General features: G+C 31.5%; 2 protein-coding genes across 6 annotated transcripts in view; one reads left to right on the forward strand and one right to left on the reverse strand.

Moving 5' to 3' along the window:
- LOC118184417 (uncharacterized) overlaps positions 1-16,107 on the forward strand; it is a 43,706-nt gene extending 27,599 nt beyond the window's left edge. Inside the window, exons 4-5 of the mRNA XM_085822604.1 lie at positions 5,505-5,717; positions 15,899-16,107. Coding sequence (XP_085678730.1) covers positions 5,505-5,702 — 198 coding nt within the window. The 3' untranslated portion in view covers positions 5,703-5,717; positions 15,899-16,107. The remainder of the gene's footprint in view (positions 1-5,504; positions 5,718-15,898) is intronic.
- The window catches only part of dgo (ankyrin repeat domain containing protein 6 diego), a 267,914-nt gene continuing 256,799 nt past the window's right edge, over positions 9,543-20,657 (reverse strand). For all 5 annotated transcript variants that reach the window (XM_035350579.2, XM_085822603.1, XM_085822602.1 and 2 more), the window contains exons 10-12: positions 17,230-17,430; positions 15,882-16,064; positions 9,543-10,790 (exon numbers count right to left, since the gene is read on the reverse strand). In XM_035350579.2, coding sequence (XP_035206470.2) covers positions 9,582-10,790; positions 15,882-16,064; positions 17,230-17,430 — 1,593 coding nt within the window. In that variant the 3' untranslated portion in view covers positions 9,543-9,581. The remainder of the gene's footprint in view (positions 10,791-15,881; positions 16,065-17,229; positions 17,431-20,657) is intronic.

Raw genomic sequence — 20,657 nt, forward strand, 5'->3', positions numbered from 1 at the left:
TGACATGATCGAAAGTTCAAGCTTAATTTTTATAAAATTGTTCTAACAGTCTGCAAAAAATAATAAGCTGGATCTAATTAAAAGATTAAGGAACAGCGCAATCTGGAACATTAACTGAAATGCCTTAGATAATTTTAGCCTAGCTTATACCGTCCATTATACATTAAACGTGCATGTGTAAACGCATTATGCGTTTACCCATGCGCATAAAGTTCGTAGCTTTGAGGTCTGGATTATAGATCATTCCGGATTATGGACGTCCGAATTACAGACTTTGTACTGTGCAAAGCATATTTGAAATAAATAGTTAAAATAAGTTTTGCTACAAGCAAATTGCTTATGCAGGAAATATTTTAGATAAAAATAAATATGTGTACATTTGTTAAGCAAAGGACAAGTTGATTGTTTGTTTAATTCAGCATGACAGAGCATATAACAGTAAGGATAACTTCATGGCGTACTTTCTAAGGGAAACTGGTTTATATTCATAGAATGAAAACCATGAAGATATCCAAACATCTAGATAGTTTACTGTAATTCAAACCTGATATCATCTACTACTATTCAATACAAGTAGTGATTACTTAGTTACTGCTAAGTTAAAAATTAAACTGCATTTGCAGTTTTATTGTAATTCTAAATCACATTATATTATAACTGCAATTGTAGCTGCATTAGTTACAGTTTTAATTATGAAATTAACTGCAATGAGTTGCCAGCTTTGTTCAAAATTAAAGATCCTATACTTTGCCAAATGACAATAATCTTAGAAACTGCTGTATGCAAGGGCACATGAATATTTAACCCTTTGTGGTCGTATGTCCACTCTCAGCCATCAAAGCCTTTTTACCGTTCCGGTCGTATGTCTGCTCTCGGCCACCACAGCCTTTTTACCGTTCCGGCCGCATGTCTGCTCTCAGCCACCACAGCAAAGAACTATACGAATCGTATACTGCATGCATTAATGTATCAGTTTACACTTTTCCTATACGAACCTCAATGCCTAAAGAACCTATTCACGAACCAATACAGTGCTCCATCGATTGGAGATAACGTAATCTAATTTGAACAAAAGTTGTGACCCAGCGCTCGCCATGCAAGATGCAATGGCGAGTCAGTCATCTTTTGGACATAATGAAATCGACAACGTTCGACGATACCTTGTAGAATTCCAAAGAATATTTTATAAATTGTATTTAACAGTAATTAGACATTCTCTCTTCTTAAAATATTCCAAAATAATTCCCCAAAATGGCAAAAAGAAAGTTACCACAAGAAGCATTCGGTGAAACTGACAATAGCGATGAAGAGTTTTACTTTGGCCTCTTGAATACTGACTCTGATAGAGAAAGTGATAATGATTACAGTTACTCTGATAGTGACAAAGTTCCTGTGAAGCGACAAGTAAGGCAGTTAACAATATCCAGCGACAGTGAAACAGAAGAAAATGATGAAAATGAGAATAGTAATACAGTCAAAAGTCATTAATCCGGACTCGTCGGGACTTCGGCGATTCCAGATTATCGATTTTTCCAGATTATAGATCATCAGTTTAAATCTTGTAAGATGGCATGCAGAAATTCTAAAATTAAAAATATGAAACCGTAATTTATGAAATAAAGAACAATTATGATCTAAAGGATATCAAAATTTGCAAAAAGAAAAAGCTTAATATTTATTTGTTTACTTTATTAAACATTTCTTTCAATGTAACTTGTTTAAGTTTTGCTTCGTTTCATGTGATAATACTTTCTCTTTAATTCTATTAAACAGACATAATTTCTTGTTCAGTTACAAAGTTCCACTGTTCAAGTCCTATAATTGCTGTGTCAAGAACACCGACTAATTTGTCAATCGAAATTTTTTCGTTTTCAATAACCTCTGTCACTTTTCTTCGCTATCGGAAGCGAATGGGAATGACGAAGAACTTGTTTTAAATCATATCAAAGACGGAGCATATCGAGATGAAATACTACATTTGGTAAGGAATTATAAGCCAAATAAAATAAAAACATCTGCGCTGAAGATAAGGATAGTGCTGACAGATCAACTTCCAATTCATTACGCGCCCGCGGCGGCGTTCTCCCCGCCGAGCAGCGTGAAATTGATAAACGGATTTCGGATTTCAAAGCATACTTTCGCTTTAGATCCTTTACATATTAACAAATATATATCGGAAATTCTATTTGATATAATCGAAAGTTTAAGCTTACTTTTATAAAATTGCTCTTACAGTCTGCAAAAAATAATAAGCCGAATCCAATTCGAAAATTAAGGAACAACGCAATCATCAACATTAACTGAAATAGATAATTAGATAATTTTAGCTTATACGTCCATTATACATAAAACGCGCACACAAAAACGTATTCTGCACTTGCGCACACTCATATGCGCAGTCGTAAAAGGTCTTATGCGCACGCGTAAACGCCTATGCGCATGTGTCAACGCGGCGCATGCGCAGAAAGTTTTTAGTTTTGAGGTCCGGATTATAGATCATTCCGAATTATGGGTGTCCGAATTAATGACTTTTGACTGTATAAACGAATTTACTACTTGGAGAGACGTTACGTGCACAGATCAGCAACAATCAAAAACTAATTTTTCGATGGGATCGAAGAAAAATATCACACGAAGGAGAATTATAAAACATAATTTTTATACAAAGACATATCACTAGATTAGTGTATTGAATAAAGATATATCTAAAGTTCACAAAAGAATTACTAAATCTTGTTTATCCATCGTAAACTTGCGTGTTATGTATTCCTGCTCTGTCAATGGAAATTAATTCCGACCAGTACGATACCCATCTCTAAATTTAATCCGACCATAAAAGGTTAATTAAGATCTTATATTTTGTGCACTGACAACAGTTCCTGAATCTAGATTATTTACGTTCATTTCATCTACCAATTTCAGAAGCTTGATCACGTCTGCAGATTTACTTTTCCGGAGGGCAATATTTTATATCATATGTAAAAATAATGTGCTTCCCTCAAGGTGTAATAAACCAAAAGTACTGACAAATTTTGAATTCTAGTTATTGTGCATATACAGGATAATTATAACTGTGGCTATAAATGGGAAGAACATGATATTTAATAAATAAAGGTAACATACAAACTGGTGAAAAAACACCCCTTTGGGCATAACATAAAATCTAAAAGCATTCAGATTTTTTTTATTGTTATTTTTTATTTTAACTGTTTCAAATATGCATTGTATTTAATAAAGGCCTAATTCATAGTTAATACCATTACTAAAATTTGCAGTTTGTATGTTGTATGTTATTTTTAGTATGTTTGTATGTTAATTTTTTGCAGTTTGTATGTTAATTTTATTGTAGGTGTAACTGTGATGCAGTTGTAATTACAAATCATGTAATTAAAATAGCAATTGCAATTATATTGTAATTGGACTTATGATGGTTACATTATAATAAAGGATTACAATTACAGTGTAATTGCTTTTATTGTAGTTGCACTTATAATTACGTTGGAAGTATAAGTAATTGCAATAACAGTGTAAGTAATTACATTGTAATTCAATTACCGTATTTGACGGCATATAAGACGCACTTTTTTTCCTAAATTTGGTCTCAAAAAAGTTACCTGCGTCTTATATGTGAAGGACACAGTCTTGTACGTGAAGGTAATTGCATTCAATAATTGTTTATTTGGCTTTTACGAAACGTGAGAACTAAAAGAAACCACGCTATTGAAACTTTTATTCCTTGTGTGTGGCCGTCTAAATAAGGATGCGTCTTATATGCCGTCAAATACGGTACTTATATTTGTAGTTACATTGTAATTTAATTATTAATCAGTTACATTGTAATTTAATTATTAATCAGTTACATTGTAATTTAATTATTAATCAGTTACATTGTAATTTAATTATAAATCAGTTACATTGTAATTGAATTATGCTCAATTGTGCTTGAATCATTTGTCTAAAAGGAGACACTGAACCACTGAACCTGGTTCTAAGAAGTCATTGTTTGAAAAATAAAATTTGTCCAATTTTGTGCATTTCCACACATTTTCATGTAGAATTCTTTTCTTCACACCATATCAAAGTCAGTTTAAAAGTTAATAAATATAGCCACCAATCTGTCTTTCCTGGCTGGTTCATATTTTCTTTTGTTGCAAGACTTTTCTTTTTTCTACTGTGCTATCATTTTACTTTTCACAGTTGATTAATAATAGTTTCCTCAGTTACATTTAATTAATAATAACTTAATATATGGGAGGTATTTTATTAACTACTGACTACTAATTTATAAATACATCAAATCAATTACAATTATTCTAAATGCTAAGATAGATATATAGTACTGGAAACTATGTTTAATTAATTGGGTAAGTCGGGCAATTTGGTTCCACACCGTTCCATATTTTTTTCCAGAAATTCAATGATATCTGTCCACATAAAATGGAGTCTTTTAGCAGTCAGACATTCTGTTAATTTGATGTAAATACTGGTGAAGGAGATAGATTAATAACTTGGCTATCTAACAGGATTTTTACCAAGCTTGAGGAATACAATCACTTTAACTTTTTACTATTTGCTTGGAAGACCATCTGTCAAAATGAGGTAATAATTTTAAGTAACACCACTGATGTTTCATTAAGTTTAACTAGAAATTGGGTAAAATTTTATCAGAACTAGGGCTTGTGCAAAGGGATAAATCATGAAGGCCACATTTAAGTTCCCACATAGTAAATAAGTAGTTTAAAATATCAGTTGCTGTGTGTAAATAAATCTATATATTATATATATCTTATCTCATTCTTATGAAATCTTATTAGAGGGCCTGTAATTGCTAACGCAAGTGTACTATTTATCGAAAGCTCTAGCAAGCTTTGTAGTTAAAGTAAGCAACTTATTTGCCATTCTAAATAGGCTTACTTTTTTTTTTTTTTCATTTTTCAACCTGCCTATGAACTCTTAATAAATGTGATTTTAAGGTAATCAGCCTCATCAAAATTGCTTTCGATTGTATAACTCAAGATGTGATTTAATAGCAAAGCATCTGCCTAATGTATAACTGCAAACATTACCTCAACTTTGACTTCAGTACTCTGTAGGAAACAGCCCTAATTTCGTCTTAATATATGTCATGTAGGTGGTACTGAGCAACTGAGACTATAATATTTTTATATTAATACATATTGTCATCAATAGTATATCATATCACTTCATAAAGGAAATAAAATTGTATTTCTTGGTTAAGGAAATCTTTCCGTTATTGAGAAAGACAGCATCAAAAGGTATATTTTTTTAATCTATCGTTTTGATATAGTACAAGTGAAATATTATTGAATGATGGAATAAGCAGTATTTCTTCATACAAAATAGCTTTTCAAGTGTATTTTTCTATGTTCCATATATTGCTTTTCTGTATGCACTACTTAGCTTTAAAAAAAATGAAATAACTGAGAATTTTTATATTTTAAGGCTATATCTGACATCTTACAATATTTTAATTATTTTTTAAGGTTAGTATAGGAGATGAAATTGATCTAGTTAAAGGCTATAATCCTGATAACAGTCAGCTCATTGATGTTCATCGAGTTATAATTAAATCAGTTGGAAAAGTCACAGGAACTGGGAATTATCCTCTAAAAATGGAAGCCTACAAGTCATTGCCTATTGAAAATTATAAAGTACCATGGACTCCAGAGAAACTTGAATAATTTACAATCTGTTAGGTAAAAGGAGTTTTTTTTTGTTTTTAATCATAAGTTCTTACATTTGTAGATAAATTTAAATCTGTAATTCCAGAAATAAAAATTTATAAATATTTGTGAAGTTTTTGATTTAGAATCTGATTTTTTAGCATGGTCTAATGATGAAAGTTTCTGTCATACTGTCAATAATTTGTATGAAGTAAATAAAATTAAAATGGTGTATGACAATAAAATTTTAGATAAAAAAAAAATAGCTCAGAGACAAATGCGGATGTTTCACATTGATAGGAAATTTAAGGTCCCCCTACTTGAACACAAACTTCACAGCATGATTTCATGTTCTCAGATGGATGGTTAATTAGAGTTCAGGAAATAAATTCTACTCATCTATCAATATGATATTCAAGATACTGAGATCTCTAGGAGAAGAATTTCTTCCTGCAACAACACTTCTGAGGTTGTCTAATGAATTTTTTGTTTGATACAAATCGGATTTAATCAATCAGTTTATTTACTCAGTGCTTTCAAGAAATCCTTTACCTAAATTTTCTGTAGGTAGGAATATGGTAACATTCATAAAAAGAATGTCAGATCCATGTACTCTATATACAAACTTACTGTAAGCAGATTCATGACTACATCCCATTATGTATGGGCAGGGGCGTAGCTAGAGTTTCCAGCGCCCTGGGACAACTGAAGAATTTGCGTCCCTTTCTGTGTGCCAAGAAGGGAAAATATTTCATTAAAAAATTTCGTAGCATCAATTTGGCACCTCTTGGATGCTACGCCCTGGGACAGATGGCCCCCCTTGCCCCACCCTAGCTACGCCACTGTGTATGAGTAGACACATCTGCTGGTAAATGCTTCATGGGTAATACATCTACTAATAATCATGATGACACTTATTTTTTCATTTTTATTGCTGCAATTGCTATATTTGAGGGGGATATTTTGTGCTGTTGATTGCTTGTGTTAATGTATTAAACCTTTTAATGTATTGAACCTTTATTCATCAAATGTAATGCAGGCCATTTGCTGTAGGCTTTAGCCCTGGTGTTCTCGGTGTACTGGTTTAGGTGGGCTGTCTGTTGTGAAATCAGAGAAACATAAATCGTTGGCTCTCTGGCCTTACTCATTAACCCTCTGAGTGTTACGGCCGGAAAATTTCGTATAGAAGGCTGACTTCTATATTCATTATACATGAAAATTTCTCCTAGCTTTTAGTGTATCTGATTTCGGTTTGGATGTATATTGGAAGAAAAGGAATCAAGGTACAAAATGAGAGAGTCAGTTTTTAATTAAAATCATGAAATTACCATTTATTCATGACATTTTGAGGAACTTTGAAATTTCAGGGCTAAACTCGTAACGCTCGGAGGGTTAAGCTTTTTGAATATAGTTTGCTGGGATACAAAAGTATGGCCTATGGTGAAATTCTGGTGTCCTGCACACTTATGTCTGTACCTGTGATACAGAAGTTCCATTGTGGAAAAAAAAAAAAAAAAAAACTTAGTCACATTTTACTGTCTAACCAAGAAGTAGGTGCTTTTCTTTTATGCCCATGGTTCTTGTTTCCTAGAATTAATTTCCGGACCTTTAAATCTTCTTCAGAGAGCTTCAGCTGTTGATCTTGTTGTGTGAGGTTTTCCGATTCCAATAAAAATAAAGTACTAAAATTGACTTACTATATCATTTTTACAACTATCTGATACAGTGAATGCATAATTGAAAAGCATCTTTTTATGCTTTTATCATATTTATTAGTATAATTGAAATAAAAATATCATTTAATTAAACAAAAAGTAACTAGCCAGAACTTACATAAAATATAATTCCACTCTCTCATCTAAATATTATTTTTATTTAAGAGTGATCAAACTGAAATTTCTAATACTTAGTTTGTTTTCACGATAACAAGGCATTAAAAAAACTTCTTAAGAAACCCTAAAAATTATAAAGTGACTATATTATTTTTGTGACCATAAACATCATGGGCTGAGAATGTACTTCCCTTTCTTCCCAAAGCCAGATTTTATAGCTACATATTTCTGCTTTGTTTGCTTTTAGATCTCATTTCAGAATTTATTTAGAGGAAACTTTTTATCTTTAATTTACATCAAAACTGAAATGTTGTCTTTGATTTGTCAAAATTTAGAAACTGTTTCCAATAAAAAAAAAAAAATTAAATTTTTATTCATCAGAAGCTTTTAAAATAGCTGTACATTTGACATAATTGGGTAACACAAGAGAGTGCCTGAATAACCATAGTAACCCCCCCCCCCGGAATGTGCATAGGAATCGTTTTTAACCTTCAGTGTATGGCTCTTGTGATTTCTACAGGATACGAAATGCATCTCGTAATACAAGTTGCATGAAAATAGCATAGATAAGTGTATTTCTCTTATTTTCAACACGGATCCCACTTTTTCTCCATGTAGGCTGAGAATATTATATTAATCATATTTCACATTTTGTTTTGCACTTAGATGGCACTACAGGTTTATATCGTTGTAAGGGAGTACTATTGTTTCTTAACAGCTGAACATGATCGATGCTGTTGCTTCTTTCATTGTGGAATGGTAAGAAAATCCTAAATATGCTTAGCTCTTTTCATGATACGTCATCTGTATCAATGTATTCAGGGACGGGAAAAGAAAAACTAAAGCCAAAAGTGATTTATGATTATAACATTACAATGGGTAGTGTCGACAGATGCTATCAGGAGATGTTGAAGTATCTAGTACTTGATGACCCTGGTACCCGAAAACAACTTTGTGAATATTACAAGAAAATATGTGTCCATATATTGGATTAATGTGGAATTTATATATAATATATAGAAAAATAACAAACACGAAAAAAATCCCTTCTTGATTTCAAGCTAGCACTAGCTGTGATCGAGGAAATCTTTAACAAATACTTTTCTGCTATATGCTTATCGGTACAATCTTGTGATGATAATGTGAACTTGATTCACCTTGCTGGAAGGCATTTTGCAAACCACATACCACCAAATTCTATAAAAAAGGAACCGAGAAGGCAATGTGCTGTATGTTGCTCCAAAAAAGACAACAATGGAGAAAAAGTACATAAAGAGACTCGCATTTGATGTGTGTGTATGTGTGGGTGATTATGGCAAAGCCTCGATGGCTATTTGCCTAAGGGGAGGAATGCCTTCGTGGAGGACTTTCTAAGGGAAAATGGCTCGTATACATGTTACACATGGGAAAACCATGAAAACGCCCATGCAGCCAGCCCGTTCGCGGGATTCGAACCTTGGACCGAACTACCAGTGTTCAGCGACTTTACCCTCGGCCGCTGGTGGGCCCCACATTTGGTGTGAAGAATTTGAAGTTGGATTATGTTTAGAGTCATGGTTCAAAGTTTACCATACTAAAGTAATAATAATAATAATAGTAATAAGTGAGTACAAGTAATAGTATTTATCTGTACACATTAGTTAGCTTGTATATTTATCAAAATCAAAAAGATCCAGTGTATTTTTATATTTTTATTCCATGCACACTAAAATCGTGTGAGCCATATTGTATGTTTTATAAAAATTAAAAAAACTATTAAACTTCCTACACTATACTATTTTTTTATAAAGAAGTGAATGCTATATGAAGATAGAGGGGGCCATATTTCAGAATGTATCAGAATCGGGCAGTACACCGAGAGTTAAAATATTGAATTCAAGTGGAAGTTTTTGAAAATGTGGCCCTTGTGTTATGTTACACTAAAATATATCTTGTATGTGCAATCACTAAAAAAAAGGGGGGAGTGTTATGTATTGATAATTTGTGCAAAAGTATATTTGTATTAAAATGTTTTTAAGGAGAAAAAATAATTTATTTTCTGTACATAATATATGCAGAAATATAATTATACAAAACTGGAGCCATCATTTTCTAATGGCGCAGACAGCACATTATTGCTCCTGTCATCTGCAATACTTGCATGATTTTTATATGATGAAGTAATGTCTCTGCTTTGTACAGATGGTAAACCATTTGGATGAGTTCGAGTCTGAGTTTTTAAGTCTGCCTTTATAATATCTGTAGCTAAATGCCTGTTTTGATCAGAGTTAATATTTGTACAATAAGAAGGTCTTACAGTCACATAATTAGTTTGGCTTTTGGATGCGTCTGATTGAAAACCTGATATAGTGTCTTGCTGATCATTTCGAATACCTAGAGACTTCTGGGCACGATGCTCACTTCTCCAAAGTAAGCCACTGACTTCCTCTTTTCTATTCCATTTATCTCTAGATAACTGAGGAGTTGTATAATCAGAATGGAAATTTGCCTGGACTTTCGTATGTTTGTCTCCAGAACCAGTGCAGGAAGAACGAATTGAGTAAGCATTTGCTTGAAGAGCTGGTCGATTTGTATTATAATCAGTTGTTTCTGTATGACAACTGGTTAAATCACCTTCACTTCTACTCTCACGTTTCAATTCAGGGTATCCTAGACATCTCATTTTTAGTCGTGAAACATTTGGCACATGAGAATTCACTTTTGGTTTTGTGCCACACTGTGCTTGATTTAAATAAGTCCTATTGCAGTTGCTATTATTCGTAAAACGAGATACACCAGTGACAGTACTGGACAATAAGGATACACTGTTATGATTGCTGTTTGTCTCAGAAAGTAAGTCTTCTGATTTAGACCTCATAAGAGGTATGTTGCCATTATGGGCATGATATATTCCATTTCTAACATTTGAATTTTGATGGTCACCATTTGTTGGTACACCATTTTGACCTTTATGAAGCCAAGCTTTCATTTCATTCTGAAGAGCTCGGACGCAGCTTTCTTGTTGCTGTTCCAGTTCTCGGCGTTCCCTGAAAAGTCGTCGATCTATGCGTTCAGCACAGTCTCCTCTCTCAATGGCTAGACTTTCCTTCATTTTTTGATTTAAGTTAAAAAGCTGATCATGAGTCCTTTGCTCAAGGTGAGTAATTTTTGCCTTTAAATCCTCATTCCTGCTGTCTATGTGCTCTAGTAGCTCCTTCTTATTAGCATCTAATTTCTTTTCAACATGATTAAAAAAAGGTGCACAATAGCACATGTATCCAAATCCTCGAGGACCCTAGAATGACAAGAAAATATTTCAGTTGTGAAAATAGAGACCAATTATATTGACTGCTTAGATAGCAGTCATAGGTGTTTAAAGACAATATTAATTTTTCTATTTGCCTTCTTAATATGTGAGAAATAGTTTATAAATTTTACATTATTAACACTTTAATAATTTAAGAGAAATATTTTAATCATAGTATCAAAAATAGTGCTTAATTAACACTGTCATAGTCTTTAACCACTTTTCTTCATGAGGCATTTTATTATAGATAACAAGAGCAGTTTTAAACAGAAATACATATGATTAAAACATATATGAGAATGGTAAAACAATATTTAAATAAATCATCCATAATTATGCTAGGAAGCAAAAAATAAAGTTATTTGTATTGAAACTTGTTGTGATCAGTCTCACTTGTCTGACAATAACAAGATTGCAAATTTTATTGTGACAGAGTGTAGGATTGTTTCTATCAATTTTGAAGGAAAATCCAATGGTCTCCCACTCCTCTTTCTCTACTACCAAATTATTCAAGAGGTCTTTCAGCTCATTGTGTATTTTAAGTGCCTCTGCTGCAAAGATACAAACAGCCAAGTCTTCTCTGAGATTTTTTAGTGGTTAACAATACTAATAATCCGAACCACTGTATTCATCAGGGCAAATCAAAAGAAATCTAAAATTGTAATAATTGATTGATGTATTGAAAAAAACTGATCAGTTCAACACCCTTTTTTCCCCTCTGCTTTTCCCATAAAGTATTATAAATATTTCCTTTTCTATAATGAATTTCTAATTTTAATAATAATTTGAATAACTGCCAAAAATTACAACATGATGTAAGATACATATATTATATTCTGTTTCCCTTGAGTGTTAAACTAAACATTATGTTAGGAGATTTATACATAAAAGCTTTTTAATATAAAAATTAACTACATTGTTTTTTTATGTTAAAAATGATCCATAAGAACAGTCACAGAAAATACTATGTACCCAAAATGTACATACAAGGTGCACCCATAAAGTAACCATACGAATTAAAAGACCAAGCGATAAAATTAAAAAGTGAACAGAGTGATATCTTGACTCTTATTAAAGCTAATTTAAACTGGTTTTTTCATCATTTGCATATCAAAACATCAGAGTCATTTTCATTTACTAAGAAGATATTGTACCAAAAAAATTGCTTCAGGATGGAAGAAAGTTATAACATTAAATATGTAACGAATTTAGTAAATCTGCTATCGAAATGGTAGATATGATTTTAACAGTACATGGTGATGCATCATCATCAAGAACACGATTGTATGAGAGATACAATTGCTTGTGTGGGCTCAAAAGCACTGAAGATGAACTAAAGATAGGGTACTCTTCAACTTCAAAGAATAAGGAAAATGTGGATAAAATTTGTTCTTTGATTTAAGTTGATAGATATATAACAATTCAGCAACCTTCAATCATGCTTGGGATAAGCAAAGAAAGCTTTAGGTTAATTTTTATTGAAAATCTGAAAATGAAGAAGAAAGTTTGTGCTCAATTTATACCTCGGATTTGGACAGAACAGCCCTTCCCCCCAAAAAAAAAAAAATTCTGTGAAGATTTGCTGATGACTTCAAGACAGAGCAACAATTTCTGAAAGTGTATCATAGTGTGAGATGAGGCCAGGTGTCTACAATACGACTCAGAAACAAAAAAACAAAGTGCACAGGGTAAAGGACTGTCTTCTCCCTTACAAAAAAGCATGGATTTTGAAATCAAAGACTAAGGTAATGCAGATTACATTTTTTGATTACAAAGGGCTTATTCACCATGAGTTTGTCCCTGAATATCAATCTATTAATCAGTATTTTTACGAGGAGGTGCTTTTGCAATTGGGAAACAGGATAAGGGAAGATAGAAAGGAATTTTTTTATTCTGGGCAATGTTGCTCTTTTAAAACAATAATGCTAAGCCCCATACAGCATTATCTGTACAATATCTAAGCATTCAGTCGCAGTGATAAATAATCCACCATATTGTTCTGAATTATCTTCCATCTGATTTTCTTCCTTCTTCTGAAGCTTAAGACAATGAAAGGGCAGAAATTTGAAAACATCTCAGATGTTATGCTTATTTTGCAAATGGTTAATTCTTTTGCCTTGAACATTGAAAAACTGCATAAAGTCCTCTGGCGGTTATTTTGAAGGAAATAAAATTATTTGAAGGTTAATATTCTTTTTCTTTATAAAATTTGTCTGGTTATTTTATAGATACTCCTTGTATAATATACTTTTATAAACTTTATTTTCTGTAGAAATCTTGAGTTATATAGGAACTTCTAGAAGGTAGTTAAGAAAAGAAGGTATAGTTTCAATTATTTGAAGTAGTTTAAATATTTTTATAAAGAATTAAATTTAAGGCAATAAAGTTTTGCATTGCGAAATTTAAAAAATGAAAAATTTGCAAGATGTTATGAAGCATTTACTTTCAATTTTTCTTTTTTAAAGGCATTTATAATTTTTTTTTTTAAGAATGCAATTTTATAAAACGTTCTTTTCTCAAAAATGAACAATAAAAGTAATCAAAGATTTGTTATTTTTGAATAGTTTTGATTCATATAATGTAAAATGAAACATTTATGGCTTCATATTGTTTTGACCAAATTGTGAGAAAAAACATTTTTAATCCTCAATATTCCTAATATTTATATTTTTTTAAAAACATTTCATCTGTAAAAAAAATTTAATTCCCCCCTTTTTTTAAAGAACACCTTTATTTTCTTCATTTGTAATAAATTTTAATTTTATTCACATTAAAGTATGGTGAAAATCATTTAATCTTGATGATAATATATTACTCTTGTATATTTCTTGGTAAAAATTAATTATTTAGTATGATGCTTCTATTTTAACATTGCTTCTATTGAAAAATTTGTCTAATTTCCATCATCAACATAGATATAAATAACAGTAGGCTTCTAATTAAGTGGATTAATCAAACCCCATCTAAACAAATGTTATTTATTGAAAATTAATGGAAAAATTATAATCACAACCATCGCAATAATACAAAACTGTTTGCATTACAATAAATGTTAACATTTGTTAAGTACAAAAAGGAAAAGTGCTGGAGTAACAACAGTTAATAATAGATGATGATATAATGTTTTGAAATTAACTGTTCTTGATCCTGAATATGTAAACATTATTATAATACATGTAAATTATCTGATAAAAGTATACTGCTCAGTCATAAAATAAATCAGGCCATTAATTTTGTATTCGTGTTGGCTGCTACATAAGTGCAAGAATAATGTAAACAAAATCAAACAGCAGGTGGTTGGCCTAGTGCCATCTTAACCAATGGGCATGCTGAGCATTTGTCCGAGAGCTCCAGAGGCCCTACAAGCATAAATATATGTTTAATATTATAATATGGTTTGCCCAGAAATCCGTAATACCATTAAGTCAGCACTTGCTAAACCCCAACAGTAAGTAACAACAGGGCCGGATTTACATATAAGCTTCACAAGCTATAGCTTAGAGCCTCCACTTTCTTGGGGGACCCCCAAAAATTAAAATATAGTATAACTAGTATTAAAATATATTATAAGAGACATATAAGGTCCCAATCACATTATGTTTTGGCTACGCGGGACTTGACGTCAATAAGGACAATTCTCAGAACCCACACATTTCCAGGAAACCCACATAGCTAGGTTACCATTTTCACTTGCTACAAAGACTTGAACACCAAATAGTAATCGATTATCACTCAGATTGAGATCATGTGATACTTCAGAAGCAGAACTTTTGTTTGATTGGTTGTTCTCTACGCGGGACACAGCTCCAGCCAAAATATTTTCTGCCAAGTTTAAAAAAATCCTGCATAGCCGCTACTTCGTTTCCATAGCTAGGTGGGACTTCACTTCAAGCGAAGCTCTTTTTTTTCTAAGAATCCTCCTGTTTAAACGAGTGCTACCTGAATCTCGTTTCTCAGAATAGTTAGCAGGAACCGTTGCTAGATATGATAACCTCTTTCAGGGCCCCATATTTCAAATAGCTTAGGGTCTTATCTGGCTCTGAGTAACAAGATCTGAGTAACTCCTTTCACCCTAACCCTGGCTTGCTATTCCTTCAGACTGTTATCAAGTTATGCCACCCTATGCACATTATTTTTGGCTTTGATTATTTGATAGTTTAGTATTTCTTTCTGGTGATCAGTTTTAAGTAATTTTGCTTTACAGTTGCCTTTTTGATTACTTAGCAGGGCTTGAGGATAATGTAATAAAAAGAAACCTCTTTTATTTAATAATATAAGAACATTTATATATATTTAATAATATAAGATATATTTAATATTTAATAATATAAGATAATAAAAAGAAACTATTTCATGCAAGTTTAATGATATTGTTCTCTTGCAAATATTGTTCTTTAACCCTCTCAGCATTACGTACGGAAAATTCCGTATAGAAGGCTGGCTTTCATATACATTACACATGAAAATACCTGCCAGTATTAAATTTAACGGATTTTGTGTTGGTTGTGTAAAGGAAAGGAATCAAGGTACAAAATTAGAGAGTCTTTTTTTTTTTTTTTTTTTTAATTATAATCAAGAACATGCCATTTATTCATGGCATTTTGAGGAACTTTGAAATTTGAGGGCAAAAGCTGTAACGCTTGGAGGGTTAATACCATTTATAACATAAGATTCTACATTTCTGATGGTATTTATTCTTCCATTATATTCCTTTTGCTTTGAATCCTGATTAGACTAAGGCATCTTATTTTCCAGACTAAACTGCTTAGACATACTGGTCAATTCTTAATAGTATTTTGATGTTATTTAAAACAGGTTATTTCTCCTTCCTTTGTTTTTCTTTTATTTTCTTCAAATTCAATGTAATTTTGTGTTAACTGTGCATGCTATCCCCAGTATTACTCTTGTTAATCGGGAGTCTATTGTACTACACGAGTTCAGGGGCAACAAGGAAACAAAACATATCATATGTGTAACAATTAAATGAATTAATTTTTGTCTTAAATTATATATGATAAATTAGCCTGTTTATTATGACAAAAATAAAGCAAACTTTTTAGGTATACAATAAAATTTTACCTTTTTTATATTTCCAGCAAGATCTGCGTAATATTGCTCCCCAGTCTTCAGAGGCTCTTGTGGTAGGGATTTCAGCTTGATTGAAGGAAAGCAATTCATGTCCGGATACATGGGGCAGCCATAAGGGCTGATGTGCCCTTTCTTCTCCTTGTCTGAGAAATGGACTTTGTGATTCTTCTTGCTCTGTCAAAATAATATTAACAATAAAGACATTATTTAAATTATCCTTACAGGCACATTATTTATTTATCTAACATAAACATTGCATTCTGAAAATTTAAAAAAAAAAAAAAAAGTTTTGTTTCAAGTGGCACTCTATTAATTTTACTGACAGTTTGAATCTTAAGTTTGATGAAGTTTATTTACAGATGATGATTATTCAATAATGCTCTTCAACAGTGTACCCATATTTGTGGCAGTGAAATAGTATAATTCAACAGCCAGGCATATATTTCATTCATCAGAATATGCAGTGAACAGTTATTCATAACTATGTGAAATGAAATAATTTAAAATTCATAACAAATAATCTACACAGTGAAACTAATTTTTTTAAACTTATGAGGCATTTTCTCCCTTCTTTCTGCATGCCTTTGTGGTGTAATTGGAAACATACTCTGCACATATTTGTCTCCCAGTTGCCTTTAAAAGGGGGAGTATTTATGGTATTTTCTCCCACCTTTTCATATGCTTTTGTGGTATAATTGGAAGAATACACATTCAAGGTTTGAGTCCCGGTGAGAGCACTGTACATTTTTCATGTCTCCTGCTTCAAAAAAAAACCTAACAACTCTACAAACGTAAATAAAAGTACATTTAAGTTTTTTTTAAAATGCATTTCACTAATGCTCCGAGTGACTACCAATGCTGTTATGACAGACTTCAGCAATGTCATCAGCTGTATTTCCTGTGGGATTCGAAAGATGTGTATATTTTCATTCTTTTTGACCAGTGCTATTATTTGAATCTAGCCTCAAAAGTACGAAGTACAAGATATAGTAAATACAGCATGATTAATGTATAAGCAAAACTTATTTAATAATTTTTTATAATTTTATAAATTATATTAAAGTTTTAAAACAAACACTTGTTGATAAATAAAATAATATAAAAATTGCAAAATGGGCATTTATTTCTGGACAGTGAGGTAAAACATTTAAATTATAGCTGTGTAGGTAAGATATTTGGTGTGGTATAATGTACTGTATGTGTGTGTGTATATATGTATACAAGCATTTTTTAGATAATAGGCCCTTGTGCATACATTGGCCTCCCTTTTAAGAAAATCGTAGATATTTTAAATTTTTTTTATGTAAAGTAACATACTCAGACTTGAATATTAGCTCACCTTTTTATGTTTGTCTTTTTTCTCCTTGACGGCACTCTCCTGGGAAGTGCCACTATCTTTTTCTCTCTTCTTGGATGATTTTGAGGGCTTTCTGCTTGAAGGATCATCTACGGGAATGAGAGTGACTGGAGGATTATCCATGAGTTTCACAACTTCGTTAAATTCCTTTCTTTCAGCGATGTCTCTGGCAGTCTCGCCTTGCTGCAGAAAGAAACTTTTTGTTTAAAATAGCAAAAATATTAATGTGCAAGAAATCTGCTCTAAAAGAAAATGTTTAATAGTAAAAGATGAAGTTTAGTTTTATGATCTCCTGTTTAAAAGAAGAACAGGAACTTATTTCACATGGTATTTGATAAATGTTAAAGTGAAAATGTTTCAGTTATCGTAATGAAGTGACTTCTGATTCTAAATAAAATTATCACATTTTTTTTATTTATTAACCTTTAGTGGATATTTGTATATTCAAGAATATGAATTATTTTAGGTGAAAATAAAGCTTTTGTTTTTACGTTTAATCATAAAAATTTTTTTTTTCCTATATATATTCAAATTTACATACAGCTTAACTCAAATCAGAAATTATTTCATTCAGTGGACAAATTTACGAAAAGTAATCTCTTTTATAGAATCCGAAAAAACAAAGCAAGGATAACTTTGAGAAAGGCAACTTTTTTTACACAAAAATCTTCAAATAATACAACTTTAGTTTTAAATTCTACAAACATTTTATTTGGAATTGTTTGTGGGTAATAATATTTAAATATTTTATATCGAATTCTTCAGATATTTTGTGTAGTAAAATATAGGTGTTTTATTTCATAACTTAGTAAAAATCAGTTGTATAGCAGAAGAAAAAGTCTTCTCTGTATTTTTCTTCTCTGTTGTAAGGAAAAATAGTTTTAGCTTGGTATGCAAATTTCGAAGCAAAATTTTTAAATAATACATTCCAGAACTGCGCTTTCAAAACATTCTAATTCATTTAAAAATCTTCTTCCTTCTATTCACAAGATTTTAAAAATACATATGAATTATGATATTTTTTACACTTTTACTATAAACAAAATTTCGATTAGATTTTTCAATTTAAATACCTCTCATATTCTAATCATTCTTTTAGATCATTATTAGCCCAAAGGAGAGGTAGCCCAGAAGAGCTATTACTCTCAAAACAGAATTTTAAGGCATTTCACTATAAACGGAAAATCATTTTTTAAATTGTTGCCACCAAATATTATCGTCTTGTATTATATTTAAAGAAATTAAATAAGGAAGAATCTGCATGAATGTATGTATATTTCTCCCATAGTGAAAAAACGACGGTACCTAGAGCCATCGAATTTTGAATAAAGTAATCCTCTACCCGAACATAGGGGCCTGGAAACTTGAATTTTGAATTTCTAATTTGTTTTATTATCTATTTCATATTTTGTAAATCTTTAACGAATGTTTCATTAAAACGGTTTCAAAGCCAGCAATGGCACAACTTGACGAAAAAGAAAAACATTTTTATCTCCTGTGCGCGAGGCTGTCTATCGGAAATTCTAAAGATATGCTGTTTTTAAAAAACCCGGTCTGTACACCAGAGAAACTGGACTGGATTAAATTATTTAACTGCGGCAAAGCATGCTAGGACTATCCTCTTGCGGGGAAAAGATCGCTTTAAGGGGAAGACTTTCTAACCTATGAAAGAGGGGAAAAGACTTAGCAGTATTAGTAGAGAATGTAATAATTAGCATTTTTACATCATTTGAGAATTGGTGCAGTCTAATCTAAATTCATTTCTCTTTGTTAACTAAAAAAATATTATAATTAGTTTCTGTCGTCAGATTAAAAAAAAATTGATATTTAAAGCATAGCAGCTGAATAATTTAGTACATTGGAGGCAGATCATTTAATACATTCGAAACGCGTGTAGTCGTTTTTCATTTAACTTCATCCACACAAAAATATTCGAACTGTATTGCGCATGTTGCCGTCGCTTATTTATTTCCTTTTATCTCGTAATAACTTGAACACTTTTGATTAATCTTGGAAATTTTTAAGTGCTAAATGAACAGCATTAAGTTATATGAAACCGTTCACGTACCTTATGGGATTTTGATATTAAATTTATCTTATATAAATGCACATCTGAAACTCATATCCAATATCAACGCGCATCGCATCGTGAAGTTTTCGTTTAAAATCGCTACAGTACTAAGTTAACTGCGACGCGAATTTTCGGAAATTTTACGAAAATAAAAATTTTTCGCAAATTTTACATGTTTTCCCCACTATTTTTTTTATTTCTGTTGGGTGTTTTTTTACAATTAAATAATTATTAATATTTATAACTTAATTAACTAATAATTTAATAATAGATTGTTCTAATTTGCATGAAAAACAAAACACTCTTTGTCCTATCCGACATTGAAACCAAAATTTTGAACTTTGAATCATCGAACTTAGCCTGAGTAGCTAAGTGTTTGTCCACTAAAAGGAGAAAAATGTAGCATTTTCGTTTAAAAATTGAAAGTGCCATCTTTATCGTCCAGGCACAAATGCCTATAAGATATAGCTTGCACCATCTTGCTCATTTTAAGTTCTTAAACATTTAAAACGACGAAGAAGATTTATTAGTGCAAAGAGAAAGGGGCAATTTGCCCTGAAGGACTATTGTTTTCGTTTTGCGATTTTACGTCGAAAAAAATCTGTATTACTTCTCAAATCATTGCCACCATATATTATCGCCCTGTCGTATAATTAAATTAAATAATGAAGAATCTGCATAAATGTATGTAGGTTTCTCGCATAAGTGATGAAACAACAGTACCTAGAGCCATCAAAATTTGAATAACGTAATCTTCCATAGAATATGGTCATATGGAAGCTCTAGTTTGAATTTGAAATGTGTTTTATTATCGATTTCATATTTTGTAACACTCCAACGAACTGTTGATTAAAAAACTAAACGATTTCAAAGCGAGCAATGGCAACACTGTACGGGAGAAAAAAAAAAAAAAAAAGAAAAAAAAAAAGAAAAAAACACATTTTAATCTTCAGGACGCGAGACTCTGCATCGGAAATTCTAAAGATACGCTCATTTTAAAATTAATTTGCGATATTGCTGTTGAACTAAATTGTATAGTTTGAGTACGCAGAACATGATATTTAATAAATAAAGGTAACACAAAAAACGTTAAAAAAGACGACCCTTTGGACGTAATTTATAAGCTGAAACCCTTCAGATTTTTTTATCTTATTTATTTTTAACTGCATTCCTTTATTTGAAGGTAGAGCAAACTAATATATGAATTTCATTCATACAGCACGAGTGTGAAAGAAATTTCCATGTGAAGGAAAGTTTTCTTTCTAGTTTTTGAAGCACTAAAGCGGTAATTATCGAAGCTCATATGTCTGTAGGTCAGTAGCTACAGTCGACACCGATG

This window comes from Stegodyphus dumicola, chromosome 8 (genome assembly GCF_044657685.1).
Source record: "Stegodyphus dumicola isolate Sdum_Otavi_A_Nest chromosome 8, ASM4465768v1".
Lineage (NCBI taxonomy): Eukaryota > Metazoa > Arthropoda > Arachnida > Araneae > Eresidae > Stegodyphus > Stegodyphus dumicola.